This window comes from Danio rerio, chromosome 2, assembly GCF_052040795.2.
Source record: "Danio rerio strain M-AB ecotype USA chromosome 2, GRCz13ab, whole genome shotgun sequence".
Taxonomy (NCBI): Eukaryota; Metazoa; Chordata; class Actinopteri; order Cypriniformes; family Danionidae; genus Danio; species Danio rerio.
In genome coordinates this window covers 57775744-57791853 of record NC_141022.1, presented here as the reverse complement: position 1 = coordinate 57791853, position 16110 = coordinate 57775744, and the positions used below count along the sequence as shown (strand labels likewise).

The 16110-nt window shown below is 37.8% G+C and overlaps 1 protein-coding gene and 1 long non-coding RNA gene across 4 annotated transcripts in view; one reads left to right on the top strand and one right to left on the bottom strand.

Moving 5' to 3' along the window:
* The window catches only part of LOC147846549 (uncharacterized), a 1651758-nt gene that overhangs the window by 408668 nt on the left and 1226980 nt on the right, over positions 1 to 16110 (top strand). The gene's annotated exons all lie outside the window — the stretch shown is intronic.
* piezo2b (piezo-type mechanosensitive ion channel component 2b) overlaps positions 1 to 16110 on the bottom strand; it is a 257364-nt gene that overhangs the window by 76935 nt on the left and 164319 nt on the right. For all 3 annotated transcript variants that reach the window (XR_015478970.1, XM_087241404.1, XM_087241405.1), the window contains 4 exons: positions 13981 to 14140; positions 13335 to 13424; positions 11054 to 11184; positions 7157 to 7219 (listed from right to left, as the gene is read on the bottom strand). Coding sequence is in view for 2 of the 3 variants with exons in the window: in XM_087241404.1 (XP_087097530.1) it covers positions 7157 to 7219; positions 11054 to 11184; positions 13335 to 13424; positions 13981 to 14140 (444 nt within the window). In the remaining variant the exon portion in view is untranslated. The remainder of the gene's footprint in view (positions 1 to 7156; positions 7220 to 11053; positions 11185 to 13334; positions 13425 to 13980; positions 14141 to 16110) is intronic.

The following is a 16110-nucleotide window of genomic DNA, read 5'->3' as shown; positions in this document are numbered from 1 at the left end:
GAGTTCAGTCTTACGAAAGTGTACGATTTTAAAAAGGATACATGGCACACAACCCCACCCCTAACCCTAACCGTCATTGAGTGATAATCAAATTGTACTAAATTGTAAGAAATAAAATGTAAGAATTTAGTTTAGTGGCTAATTCGTACAAATTCGTATTAGTTTAGTCGTACGAAAGTGTTCGATTTTAAAAAGGAGATGTGGCACACAACCCCACCCCTAACCCCAACTGTCATTGGGTGATGAGCAAATCGTACTAAATTGTACGAATCAGACCGTAAGAATTTAGTTTAGTGGCTAATTCGTACAAATTCGTATGAGTTTAGTCATACGAAAGTGTACGATTTTAAAAAGGAGACATGGCACACAACCCCACCCCTAACCCTAACCGTCATTGAGTGATAATCAAATTGTACTAAATTGTAAGAAATAAAACGTAAGAATTTAGTTTAGTGGCTAATTCGTACAAATTCGTATTAGTTTAGTTGTACGAAAGTGTTCGATTTTAAAAAGGAGACATGGCACACAACCCCACCCCTAACCCCAACCGTCATTGAGTGATAATCAAATTGTACTAAATTGTACAAATTAGATCGTAAGAATTTAGTTTAGTGGCTAATTCGTACAAATTCATATGAGTTTAGTCGTACGAAAGTGTACGATTTTGAAAAGGATATGTGGCACACAACCCCACCCCTAACCCCAACTGTCATTGGGTGATGAGCAAATCGTACTAAATTGTACGAATCAGACCGTAAGAATTTAGTTTAGTGGCTAATTCGTACAAATTTGTATGAGTTCAGTCTTACGAAAGTGTACGATTTTAAAAAGGAGACATGGCACACAACCCCACCCCTAACCCTAACCGTCATTGAGTGATAATCAAATTGTACTAAATTGTATGAATTAGATCGTAAGAATTTAGTTTAGTGGCTAATTCATACAAATTCGTATGAGTTTAGTCATACGAAAGTGTACGATTTTAAAAAGGAGACATGGCACACAACCCCACCCCTAACCCCAACCGTCATTGGGTGATGAGCAAATCGTACTAAATTGTATGAATTAGATCGTACAAATTCATACGAATTAGCCACTAAATCAAAAGTTACAAATTGCAGTGAGATTGCGTTGATTATTTTTTATAGATTACATTATTTCAATCTACTAAAATGTCAAGAAAAGTCACTTTGTTAAACTGCAGAGTTGAATTTTCAACATTAAAAGTCACCAGAGCACAGATCAACATTCTATAATATAATTCACAACCATAAATAAACACTTGTGAATCCCAAAATACGGAAACTATTAATTAACAAATATGTTTTACAGTGTAGAAACATGACAAAGTAAAAAAAAAATCATTTTCATCAGTGTGAATATCTACTGTTACACATTTAAGTGAAATAAGACAGCAATAAGCAACAATATAAACCAACAAAATTACGCCAGTGTGTCTCTTTAACTAGGTTAGTTCAGAAACACCAATGTCCACAGTTTCACAGTCACACAGCAGAACAGCAATTGGAATAAGGAAACTGCCTTGTGTCCTTGAACAGAAGAGCCATGATGGAGGGGAAAGGTAGGGGAGGATGCTGGGAAAATTGATGTTGTTAAGCCAAATATTATCCAAATAAATTCCACATATATTTAATATAGTGATTAGAAAAACATGGCTGAAATCATGGTCATTAGTCACGGCACCATAGTAATACCTCATTATATTTCCACAGCATCATGATACCAATACTATGCTATTCATAAATGCTCATGGAAATGCCATAGTATTTGAATATAGTAGCCATATTCAATCATGTACTGTTGTATTACTGTCTGTTACCATCACCGTACCACAATGAAGCAGTGTATGTCAATAACAATCCGTTTTTTAATCACTATATAAAACTTAGAGGTTTATGGTGAAATAAAGTGCTTTATTTCCACGCTGATATCTGCGATCAGCTCATCAACAAAAACAAAACAAATACATTCTCACTCTGATCACGTATAAAAGCATGAGGACGGAGTTTGAGGGAATTTCTTTTGCTTGTTGATGTCTATTGTTGAGCACTTGGGGTTTTTGTTGAACAGGAGATAAAGAGAGAGACAGTAAATGCTTGATTTCTATAATATAAAGTTTCTTCATCCAAGAATGAAACTGTTCTGACTTTTGTTGGCCTTAAAAAGCACGTATAAAAAGCACATGTCAGCTGATGTGCAAACGTTGGAAAGCCTATTCAATTAATTTAAGGAAAAGCAAGCATGATAAATGACAGATGCATATTTGAAGACGAAACTAGTATTAATTATGTTGGCTTGAGAAAGCCAACATACTGTTATACTACTCTGTCCTTGAAAACAAACGTATCTCCTCCTAGGCCGTTCATGCCACAAGGCCCAAATGTGGTCAAAATGTGCCTTCTGCATTCAAGATTGTTGCTATATCTCCTCATGCCTATAAGACTAATTGTTTTTTTAATAAAAATTTTTAAATATTAAATTTTTATAATCCGGGCATATAAAAAAAATTATACAAGACCCAAATTTGGCCAAAAGCTGTATTTAGATGCGATAGATTTTGTTGCTATAACTTAAGGTTTATCAGACTTATAGTTTTCCAATAAATAATTTATAAGCATTATTTTTCTCAAAATATGGCAAGCCATTTTTGACTTAATCTCCATATTTTTACTGATATGGCAAGCCATTTTTGCATGTATCACTTTCACACTTATTAAGCATTGTATTTTCAAAAAAATACGGCAAGCCATTTTTACATAATGTTCATTCCCTTAGTCCCTTTATTAATCAGGGGTTGCCACAACGGAATGAACCGCCAACTTATCCAGCATTTGTTTTACACAGCGAATGCCCTTCCACCAGGAATACATAATGTTCAAGTCCAGTTTTTGACACTCATAAAGACTGTCATAGAAACATTGGGGTTGATTAAGATCACTCATATTGCCAAGAAGCTTTGATGTATCATCACTAACCTGTCAAATGTCCCCATAGCAACAAAACAGTATAACCTAGCAACCATTTAAAAATAGCAATATCTCTACATCAGAACATCGTAGGGACCTGGGCATTGGCTTGATTGACTCATGCTAGCAAATGGGACTTCCTGTGTACTATGCATGGTAACAATGATAATGGAAGCCAAGTGCTTCTAAAGATTAACTACATGCTATGAATGATTATCTAAATGCAATAACATATGCTAGAAATTCCTACTAAGTATTAGCATTTGGTCGAACATGTACACGAGCATTGCCATTTAGCAACTGCTTAGCAACTACCTAATAATGCCATAATTGTTTTAGCAACTGCCTAGCAACCACTTAGCAACCGCCGCCGTGCTTCCTGCCAACTGCCATTCCCAGTTCTAGCGCAGTCACGTTGGCTTTCTGAAGCCAACATCAAAGTTTATCAATGAACTTTAGGTTCTAGTTCTTATTGAAATACTTCCCAAGTGCTGTTTAAGGGTGGCACGGTGGCTTAGTGGTTAGCAGTGTCACCTTACAGCAAGAAGGTCACTGGTTTGAGCTCCAACTAGGGCAGTTGGCATTTCTGTGAGGAGTTTGTATGTTCTCCCTGTGTTTGCATGGGTTTACTCCGGATACTCCGGTTTCCCCAACAGTCCTATCACATGCGCTGTAGGTGAATTGGATGAACTAAATTGTCCGAAGTGTATGCGTGTGTGTGTGTGAATGCGAGAGTGTATGAGTGTTTTCCAGTACTGGGTTGCGGCTGGAAGGGCATCGGCTATGTAAAACATATGGTGGAATAGTTGGCGGTTCATTCCACTGTGGTGACCCCAATAAAAAAGATACTAAGCTGAAAGAGAATGAATGAATGTTTAACGGAGATATTTTTTAAACACAATATAAAACACAACATATTTAGTAACTGTATTTCTAATAACTTATTTTGTCTTTTTTACGATGATAGTACATCATATTTTACTAGTACTCAGCTAAAAGTTTTAGGTTAATTATTAGTTTTAGGTAAAAAAAAAAAAATACTGTGATGTATACTGTGGTGAAAATAAAATCACTTGTTAAATGTTAAACAAAGAGTTAAAATTGTGCCGTAGGGCTAATAATTTTTGTCTTTAACACTCTTTATCAGGGGTGCTCAACCCTGTCCCTGGAGATCTACCTTCCTACAGAGTTTAGTTACAACCCTCATTAAACACACCTGAACAATTAATTACGACCTGAACAGCACTTGATGGCCACAGGCAGGTGTATTTGTATATATGGGTTGCAACTGAAATCTGCAGGAAGGTAGATCTCCAGGAAGAGGGTTGATTACCTCTGCTCTATATAATAATGCACTCTATATAATAATAAAACTTTATGAAGGAAATCTTAAACTTTTAAAAGGGTAAATGCTAAGGATTTTTTTTCACATATCCCAATTGGAAACTGTTTTTATTTGCCCTATCAAAAATGATCATAGTTTAATACATTTAATAATACAATAATAATAATAATAATAATAATAATAATAATAATAATAATAATAATATTAATTATTGTTATTATTATTATTATTATTATTATCTAATAATTAAAATATAGGTCAGGTCAATATCAAGTAAATAAATGGAGAACTTTTAAACAAATGTTACTTAAAGGAAAGTAATCAAAACATTATGGTATATTCATTCATTTTCTTGTCGGCTTTGTCCCTTTATCAATCCGTAATCGCCACAGCGGATTGGCGACTTTTTCTTTGTGTCATTTAATTTTATTACACATAACTTAATTTGTAAACTAATTAGTTTAGTTTTCTTTGCATATATGGATTTCTTTGGTTGTTACCAACCTCCAGGGGAACTTCAAGTCAACGGCACCTTTAGAAATATGTTTTCTAAGAAAAATGATGACATGTTAAACACTTATTTTGCCCGCTGTATATTTCAAAAATTCATTTATTCCTGTGATTCTGAAAGCTAAATTTTCACATTAGTTTTCAGAATTAATTCAAATGCTCATTCAAACTTAAGCTGAAACGTTTTGATAAAGTTTAAAAAAACATTGGATTAAAACTAAAAAGTTCTATAACAAAATAAATGTCATTGCTATTGCTTTTGGTTAATATTATATTAATTGACCTTAATCAAGAAACACGGACCTTTATTGTACTTCAATCATAACAATCGTATCATAGCAAATCTACACTCTAAACAAAGTAGGAAGGAGGAAAACAAAAAGAATTTTCATTAATGGATGAATTATTCCAGTTAAGGGAAATGTCTCTCTTTTACCTCAGCGTTTGCGGTGTATTTGTAAGAAAGCAGAGTGATTCTCTACTGCACGGCTCTGTTCACCTGCTCATGCAGAAACATCCAGACATTACACTTTTCCTTCAGCATCTGTTCAGATCTATTTAAGGCAGCAAACTAATTAAACTGAATATTGAGTGTGGGTGGGACTTTCTTTTGCTCATTATTCCCTCATAGCAAACTAACGGTAGGAGAGCGTGTTAATATGCAATTGCTATGAAAACCCTTCAACAGAATGACTCCAAACATGGAAGTAAATGGTCAGAGTTTAATTACCAAAACATTTCTTTCAGTGGATTAACTTGCACGGATGAGTTAAAGAAAATAACACAGTTAGCTAATAAAAAAAAAACACTGTCATTTTGTATTTGTGTTTAAACATTGGACTTTAAAGTGTAAAGATCTGGGTGATATTTTAGACAGCAACCTAACTTTTGAAAATCCTTTTTCTCAAATATCACCTTTTTTAAATTGAGAAATATCTCTAAGTTACAAAGTATGCTACCCATCTTAGATGCAGAAAAGCTAGTTCATGGTTTTATGACCTCTAGGCTGGATTACTGTAATGCTCTGTTCACTGGCTGCCCAGCGTCCTCTATTAATAAACTTTAGCTAGTACAAAATGCAGCTTAACAGGTCTAGAAAATATGATCATATCACCCCAATTTGATCCTCCATACACTCAGTGGCGCCCCTAGAATATTTTCTTAGGGGTGGCCTAATGAGGCCACATCAAATTTTGGTGTGGCACACACACACACACAAAAAAGAATAAATTCAGTGTAATGTTATATTTTTGTTTTTAGTAAATTAATAATGTTGTTTCAATTAATTTAATTAATTGATCTTAAAACATTTAAATTATTACTATATATTATTACTAAAAGTAATGAGGATTAATTAATTCATTATTAAAAACGTAAACAACCTGAACAAAAGGCATTACTGTATACACACGCTCACTATACAGACCTTAATAATATAATTTATCCATATTTCGTTTTGAGCCACAATATTATCAATACAGCTTCTTCTATTGATGCACCCTGCAAAATAATTGTGATTTTTGGCTCTTGTAAGTCAACCAGCCAAAAAATTAAGGTGCTAAACAAACTAGTTTCTGAAAAGCTGATTTGAAAATGCAATTATTTATTTTTGGGATTTGTGGTTCTCAATTGGATAAAACACAATAGTATAATTTAAAAAATAATTATTTCCTCATAAATCGTGTACAATCTCATGAACCCAAAGTCGTGTTTCGTCTCTTACCATACTAAACAATACTAAACAAATTATGGTAACTTTACTGAGCCTCAAGAATTCTGTTAAGTAACGTTAACACTTTTAGTATTTAACTAGAAAGGTTAACAAAAGACCTAAATGTATGACAAACATACCCGTTGTTGGTTCTTTAAAAAAATTGCCATTGCTGTCTGTTGAAGGTGTGTGCGTGCAGTCCACAACGACAGTGGCTACATTTTTATAATTTATTTATTGAAATATTGTTAATTCACATAAATACATTTAAATTAATAATATCAACAGCAAAATCATATTGGGGCCAGAGTAACAGAGTAAGTAAGACTTCTCCTGTCTAAATACACTAGACATTTTGTTGTAAACAAACTATTTTTTTTTTCTTAATGCCATGCCCAGATGAAGTGTTTACCACAAAACTAGCAATGAGAGCTAACAAAATCAATATGGTTAGTTCATTGTACTTTAATATGTCCAGCTGCCTTAAATAGATGTAGAAAAGTCTATGGTCTGGACGGAGCACAGGTGCATTAAGGGAATCCTCTGACTTCTGGTCAAGGACACAAGGAGCAGTGAGATCAGAGGAAGGTATGAAGAACCTACTGGACGCATGGTCAACCCAAGGCCTCCACCACTGCTTTTTTTGCACCTTGTTTTTCTTTTTCTCTGCAAACGAAACGTCAAGAGCATTAATGAAAACACTGGAGAAGTGACGGTGAAACTGGAAATAAAACCTCTTCCCGGTTGCTATGTGGAAAAGGTCAATATTATGCAGTTTGATACATTTTTACAAGCAACAGAAAATAATTCAGACGACTGTCAGTATGGCAAAAATGAACAGAATTTAAAAAAAAAAGGTTTCTTGACTTTAATGTCAGCCTGCACAGTACATTACCTGACAAAAGACTTGTTGCATATCCCATGAATAACAAATAATAACTTGACTTCTAGTTGATCATTTGGTATCAGAAGTGGCTTATATGAAAGGCAAAGGCCTCTAGATTCGCTTATTTTACCAAAATAAATATGATCATGTCTTGATTTTTAATGATTTCATTAGGACAGTAAGGTCTGACTTTGCTTAGACAAAAGTCTTGTCACTGAACAGAAATAATGTCCAGTATAGAATATAAAGTCCTGCTGAAGTGGAGACAGAATGAATATTGTGTCTGACTCCATCATGAGCTTGGAGGACTGCATCCATACATCTCTGCAATGACTCAAATCATTTATTAATAAGTTATCTGGAATGCCTCCTCCATCTTATCCCAGACATGCTCAATAATGTTCATGTCTGGTGACTGAGCTGGCCAATCCTGGAGCACCTTGACCTTCTTTGCTTTCAGGATCTTTGATGTGGAGGCTGAAGATTGAGAATGAGCGCTATCCTGCTGGAGAATTTGCCCTCTCCTTTGGTTTGTAATGTACGGGGTTCACACACGTTTTTACTACTAAATTTCCAGGACTTTTTCAAAACTTTTACCAACTTTTTAGGTAAATATTCATGACCTAATGTTTCATGTAATGTCTACATACACTACATGAAAAAATGCACGTTAAAATGTATTACAGTACATCAAAAATATGTGACAATCTGTGCATTATTTTTTTATTATTATTATTTAATATCGTTTTCAGAAAGTTCCTTGCTGTCTGTGTGAAAATATTTAAGAAATGTTGGCTTGTGTTTTCAAAAGACTTATAAATAGTACAAACTTTTAGAGCTGAAACTTGTTGCTCTATTGCAGAGTTTTTCAAAGTCTAAGATATTGGGCCTCCCTTTTGACACAACTTATCCATTGGCGCCCCCCTCCTCCCAAACACGCACGCACACTTGCGCGCACACACACACACACACAAAATTCTGGAGGTTTTCCTGCTACCTTATCATGCTTGGTTTCAAGGTGTTGCCGAAGTTTAGCGGGTGTCATTCTGTCATTAGCCAAAATATCTTGACAAACCACACATAAAGGTCATCAGCTGGTCCTGTCCACGTAAATCCTAAACTCAAATACTGATCATCATATCGTCGTCTTTTGGGTTTAAGCCCTTGTATTTGAAGGCTTTGAATCGGGGGGTCTCAGAAACCGATCCATTGTATTAGCAGGCATGTACCTGTATTGGTGGGCTTGCCAAACAGAAGCTAATTCACAGCTATGGCCTTCTGGGTAAAAAAGGTTTTCTTATTTTTGACGTATTATTTTTTTTTAGCTTTGTTTAATTAAAACGTTTAAAAACTATCAAAAATACATATAATAATTAAACGTAATAATTATAGTTTTATTATATAATATTTTTTTCCCGCGCCTCCCCTGACATGCTCTGGCGCCCCCCAGGGGAGGCGCGCCTCACACTTTGAAAACCCCTGCTCTATTGGCTTCATCAAACATGGACCTTCGGCATGCACTGGGGCGGTTTGCTGCCGAGTGTGACGCGGCTGGGATGACAATCAGCACCTCCAAGTCCGAGGCCATGGTGCTCTACTGGAAAAAGGTGGTTCTACATCTCCAGGTTGGAGGAAAGTCCTTACCCCAGGTGGAGGAGTTCAAGTATCGTGGGGTTTTGTTCACGAGTGAGGGAAGGAGGGTACATGAGATTACAGCGACAGCAGTAATGCAGTCGATGTACCGGCCTGTTGTGGTCAAGAAGGAGCTGAGCCTAAAAAGCAAAGCTCTCGATTTACCGCTCAATCTACGTTCTGATTCGGATGCCTCCTGAATGCCTACCTAGGGATGTGTTCCATGCATGTCTCACCAGGAAGATGCCTCGGGGAAGACCCAGGACATGCTCGAGGGACTATGTCTCTCGGCTGGCCTGGGAACGCCTCGGGATCCCCCCAGAGGAGCTGGAGGAAGTGTCTGGGGAGAGGGAAGTCTGGGGTTCTCTCCTAACATTGCTGCCCCCGCGACCCGGCCCCAAAAAAGTGGCAGAAAATGAATGAATGAATGAGCTGAAACTGCGAGATGCTTTTTTACCCCAAACAGAGAACATCGCATTACGAGATAAACCATGGTATTGTAGTAAAAATACCCTATATTATCACCTCAAACATATTCAAGTAGATAGATTTTTGGTTCGTTAGTTTTTTCAAAACTAAATGCCTTGTCTTTCCTATGCCTCCAATTTCCCAAATTCCATGACTTTTCCAGATTTTCTGGGACCGTATGAACCCTGAATGTAATGGGCAGCACAAATGTCTTGATACCTCAGGCTGTTGATGTCGCCATCCACTCTGCAGATCTCTACCACGCCCCTATGCGGAATGTAACCCCAAACCATGATTTTTCCATCACCAAACTTGACTGATTTCAGTAAGAATCTTGGGTCCATGCAGGTTCCAGTAGGTCTTCTGCAGTATTTGTGATGATTGGGATGCAGCTCAACAGATGATTCATCAGAAATCTACCTTCTGCTTTACGAAATGATCAACTAGAAGTCAAGTTATTACTTGTTGCTCTTATGCTGAATTTACACCAGATACGGAATGCTTGTCAAGCGCAAGTGATTTACATGTTAAGTCAATGCAAACGCGTGAATAGACATCCTGCGACGCGATACGCGAGAATGGCACGGCGCGAATGACGTGAATTGCGCGGCGCAAATTGAGTGTTTTGTGCGTTTGACGCGCGTTTCGCACAAATCACTTGAGTTCGAAAATCTGAACTTCAGCGGACATTCGCGCCGCGTTAACCAATCAGGAGCTTGCTCTTGTAGGGGCGTGATTGTGACGTATCGCCTGTTCATCAAACTGTGCTTGGCTCAGTCAGAAGCACCGCTGAAAGTCTCCGTCAGCCAGGTTCAGTTTCTGGAGGAGTTTATGAGCTCACAGAGCTGGATGCACCTCTGAAAGGATGTAGTGGACTCAGACACGGTCCTAAATGTATCAACGCTGTTTTTCAGTCTTCAAAAAGCACATAAACACTGTTATTTTCTTCATAAAATCCATGTTAGCAATTTAGCTATGAAGCTAGAGTCACCAGGCAGACAGAAGCCCTGCCCATCACGCGAATCTGCGTCTGTTCTGAAGTGAATTTGACGTGCGAATGAAGCTGATTTGACGCGCGAATGAAGTGAGTAAACTCAAATGTTCACGTGGCAATTTACGCGCAAACAGCGCGATTTATCCACGCGTTCCGTGTCTGGTGTGAAAGCAGCATCACAACTGGGATCCACGACAGGACTTTTGTCAGGTAGTGTAGTTTCTGCTGTAAACCAGATTCACGAAACACTCTTAAAGGGATAGTTCACCCAAAAAATGTAAATTCTGTTATCATTTATTAATTGGATGGACAAGTTACAATTCTACTATAAAAAAAGATCTAAATATCCTAAAGATTATGATGTGAGAAATATTCTGACTATTGAAGTGTAAACTTGATGGGTTTTATAAGAACTGATTTAATCTATTTACTAATATTTAGCATTTACTTTCCTGACCTTTGCATATTAAAGAGTGTATTTAAATATTTCACTTTAATACAGTCATGATGTACATCATACCCTCGTCCTCCTCCTCCTCATTGTCCACTGGTGGGATGAGTTTCTCTCCGTCTCCAGACTCTTGGGCTATGCTGAGCATCTTCTCTTTTCCTCTCTTGAACTTCTGCTGTCTCGTTTTAATACGATCCATCCTGAATTAACACATTCATAGTGATGATTATGCATGCATAAAAATGGTCAAATAATATAATAATAACATGCATATATAGCTGACTTCACAATTATTAGCCCCCTTGTTTTTTTCCCCAGTTTCTGTTTAACTGGGAGAAGATTTTTTCAACACATTTCTAAACATTACGGTTTTAATAACTCATTTCTAATAACTGATTTATTTTATCTTTGCCATGATGACAGTAAATAATATTTGACTAGATATTTTTCAAGATACTAGTATTCAGCCTAAAGTGACGTTTAAAGGCTTAACTGGGGTAATTAGGCAAAATAGGGCAATTAGGCAAGTCACTGTATAATGATGGTTTGTTCTGTAGACCAGAGATGGGGGACTCGAGTCACATGACTTGACTCGAGTCAGACTTAAGTCAAAAAATTTAAAACTTGAGACTTGCTTGACAAATATCCAAAAAAGACTCGACTTGACTGTCATGACTTGAGACTTGACTTGGACTTGAGTTAAATGACTCGAAATAACTTGTTTTTGTTAAATACACAACCGTTTGTTATATATTATGTGTTTAAAAACAAAACAAAACTGAAAGTTTTAAGTCACGCATGCACAGTATAACAGCTCATCGGTTCTCAGATCGGTCCAAAAGAATCAGTTGAATTCAGTCATTCGGTTCATTAAAAATAGCTTCATGCTTTGAATGATTCATTAGATTCATTTGAATGATTCATTTGCTATTCGGCCATAAGATAAGGCGGTGATGAAAAATGGAAGGCGCTCCGCCAAAGAAAGCCTATTCTACAGGTTTAAAGATTACAAGTGTAACCCAGCCGGTCCTACACCACCTAACCTGCTCCAAGCTGGGATCGAACTGGTGACCTTCCGCATGGGAATCGGTTGCTCTAACAAGGAGGCTAAAGACCATGGCCTCTAGCGTCTGTCACTAGAGCACCTTTAGAGGTCAGAGGAGTGAGGTTTACCTACACAGCACTTACTAGCTGGTCTCCGTTAAACTCACCCCCCTAAACCTCACTCCCATCCGGGTCACGGCACCAATGTAACCTTGCCGGTCCTACACCACCCAATCTGCTCCAAGCTGGGTTTGAACTGGCGACCTTCCGCATGGGAGTCAGTTGGTCTAACAAGGAGGCTAAAGACCATGGCCTCTAGCATCTGTCGCTAGAGCACCTTTAGAGGTCAGAGGAGTGAGGTTTACCTGCACAGCACTTACTAGCTGGTCTCCGTTAAACTCACCCCCCTAAACCTCACTCTCATCCGGGTCACGACACCAATGTAACCTTGCCGGTCCTACACCACCCAATTTGCTCCAAGCTGGGATCGAACTGGCGACCTTCCGCATGGTAGTTGGTTGCTCTAACAAGGAGGCTAAAGAACTTGGCCTCTAGCGTCAGCACTTACTAGCTGGTCTCCGTTACACAAGCAAGACGGCTAATCAAAGTTTATAATATTTAGTCTGACTCAGTGCTTGCCACGCACATATTTTACTTGGGCTGATGTCTAAGTATATTTAGTGACACGTTTTTTGTACAGTTATCATTCTTCTACGCTGTTTTGTTTCTGCCTAATTTAACCAAACATCCGCGACCGATGTGGAAAATCCTCTATTTGCCTTCTTTAAATAATCTACACGTTTAAATCTTGTAAATATGATTATTTATGAATATTTTTAGAGACATTCTGTTTTTTCTGTCATTCATTTCTCATTTGCTGTATATTTTATTAATTTGCTGATGTCATTAGGCTAACACATAGGCTATTTTATACACATATCTAAAATGCTTTCGCATTCAAGTTTGCTTTGAACTTGAAAGAGAGAGAAGCAGATTTGACCTGTCAGCGAAGCACATGCATGGCTCCTGAATAGGTGAGAGAAAGTGGTTATGGTATAACATATGTAAACAAAACACATTTTTAATTAGGCTTTTAAGTATAAATTCAGTCAATTCTGATCATTTTTGAAGATTTAATGTCTTAGGTCACTTTAATTCTCAAGCAAATGAGTGTTAATTCATGAACGTTTATATGCTGGTGCTGGAAAACAAGACAAATTTGCAAGCCAGACTCATTGTGGATCTGTACCCAGGTCTAAACACAAACAGTGAGATCATGCAACATAAAGTAAAGCGTGTTTCTCACTGTCTCTTCAGTTGCTCCATGGATTTCTTCTCCTCCTCCAGACGAGCTCTCACAGCCTTCACGATACTGGCCTGAAACAACTCAGCTCCTCTGACGGACACAAACACATACAAATAACTCTCTAATATACTCTATTTACAGTCACTTACAGTACTGCATGATATAAATGGGAGCAGACAGGTAGGTAGAACAGATTTTAATGCCTCTCTGCTCTGATTGGTCAAAATGTTGCCTATTCTGCTCTGATTGGTCAGATTGACATTTACATTACATTTACTTATTTAGCAGACACTTCTATCCAAAACGACTTACAAGTAAAGAAGGTTTACCATACTCTGCTGTGATTGGTGAAACCACAGTCATCCAAGTAGACATTTTAATGCCATGTTGCCTACTTTGCTGTAAATACTCTGCTCTGATTGGCCAAACCAGATTCATTCTAGTACAAATGTTAATGCAATGTTGCCTACACTGCTGTGCTTGGTCAAACCACAGTCATCCAAGTACACATTTTAATGCCATGTCGCCTACTTTGCTGCAATTGGTCAGATGATCATACTCTGCTGTGATTGGCCAAACAACAGTCATTAAAGTACACTTTTTAATGCAATTTTTTTTTTGCTCATGTATATAAAAGATGTCGTACCGGGATGCAAGAATCTGTCCGGCTCGAATGTCTGCGATCACATGCAAGAAATAGTAGCTCATGAAGACTCTTCTCTGCAGGAGGAGGAAGGTGAAGCAGATGCTGTCCCAGATGATCCCGGCCTCGTCTTTTGGCAGCTCACAGTCAACTCCAGGCAGATCTGAACACACAGACACAAACACGTATAGATATTAGAAATTCAGCATAAGGTATATATGCCCATACAGAATCTGCATGTACGGAAATCTGCAGATATTCACGCTGCAAAATATATCTATTATTATTAACATATATCTATTAATATATGTTAATTAACAGTTTTCTGTTTATTTACAGTTGTGCATTATGGGATGTTGGTCTGCTCTGTCAACTTTTGATGTAGAAAAATACATTTCTACAGTTTGACAAAGTGACTTTTATTGACATTAGTAGTTTAAAACAATGTATAAGAAATAATATCTAAAGAAAAGAGTCTGTAAAATAACAGAAAATGCACTGGCAGTTTATTGCATGGTGTTTGTAGAGTAATATACAACACCAACCCAGATAATTTAACACTTTAAAGGGCACCTATGGTGAAAAATCTACTTTTCAAGCTGTTTGGACAGACATATGTGTAGGAATAGTGTATAGACTGTTATATTGGGGTGATGTAAACACACACAATTCTTTTTTTCTCAATTCACCAACATAAAAACGATGGACAAAGTGGAGAGGTTTTCAGACTGACCGCAACTTGACATAGGAGTGCGGTCCCCCCGTCCACCAATATTGATTGACAGGCGCGCATTACCATATCCTCAGTTTGTTGTGTCATGTCCGCCATTTTCAGCATGTGAGTCAAAGCGATGTCACTAAAGAAACACCCTTGCTCTATTTTTCGATGTAAGGCTCATTGGGCTCAACCAAGAGCCTTCATCGTCTTCCTGCGAATGAGCTACAGAGATTTTACATTTAGCGGCCATTTGCACTGAACACGCAGAGAATGCAACGTAGCGAGATTCAGGCCATTAAAAACAGCTGATCCACCGAGTCTCTCGGCCCGCTCTCTGACAACACTCGATTGATTTCGGCTGGCGGATTAACATTCACCACATGACGCTCTCATCGGCGCCATTGTTTGTAACTTTAGGTGGGTTTGCAAACATGTGTACTTTTCATTGCGTCTTCCCTAAACTTCAGCCGTTTGCATTTTCCGTGGTCACAGAAGCTCCCAGTCACCTCAACTAGATGCGGCTGGAAAGTGTGAGCGCGTTGCCTCGCTTGCACGTCCCTCCATTGGAAATAACGAACTTGCCTCAGTTAAAGCCTCAGCCAAAGTTAATCCAGTGTGCGTGGTTATGGTTATTAGTCTCGGTGTACAAGCTCATCTTTTATCTAGTGCACAGTTGGCACAACTTTGTTTAGTTGCTGCAGTTTTGTTCCGTGCAGAAATACGTTGTTGAGAAGCCTTTATGATTAATTAATTGTGATGAATTAAAGTGTTTAATAGTGAAACCGGTTAATTATTACATCGCTATACGGATGACGCATATATTGTAACATAGCGGCTGTAAAACTATTGTTGGGCAGTAACGTCGCTACAAGTAGTGACACTACTAGCTTAACTACATTTCACAGTAGCGTGGCGGTAGCGTCGCTTCTTTCTAAATCAAATAGCTTTTCAGTAGCGAAGCTATTTTATTAGTCAAGTAGCGCAGTAGCGTCCTCACAAGCTACATTTACAGATCACACCAACAGCATTACGCCGTCACACCATCACGCCGTCATACCGTCACGCCGTCACACCATAAACAGGCCCTTTTTGAAAATACCGGTAAATTCGTTCAGGCTATTTTCCGGAAAGAGAAGTTATTTGTTAAAGCAAAAGATTGTAACAAATAATGTAAATTAAGATTTAAATTCTTAAAACGCCGTCACACCAACAGCGTTACGCCGTCACACCGTCATGCCGTCACACCATCACACCGTAAACAGGCCCTTTTTGAAAATACCGGTAAATTCGTTCAGACTATTTTCTGGAAAGAGAAGTTATTTGTTAAAGCAATAGATTGTAACAAATAATGTAAATTAAGATTTAAAGTTTTAAAATGCCGTCACACCAACAGCGTTACGCCGTCACACCGTCAT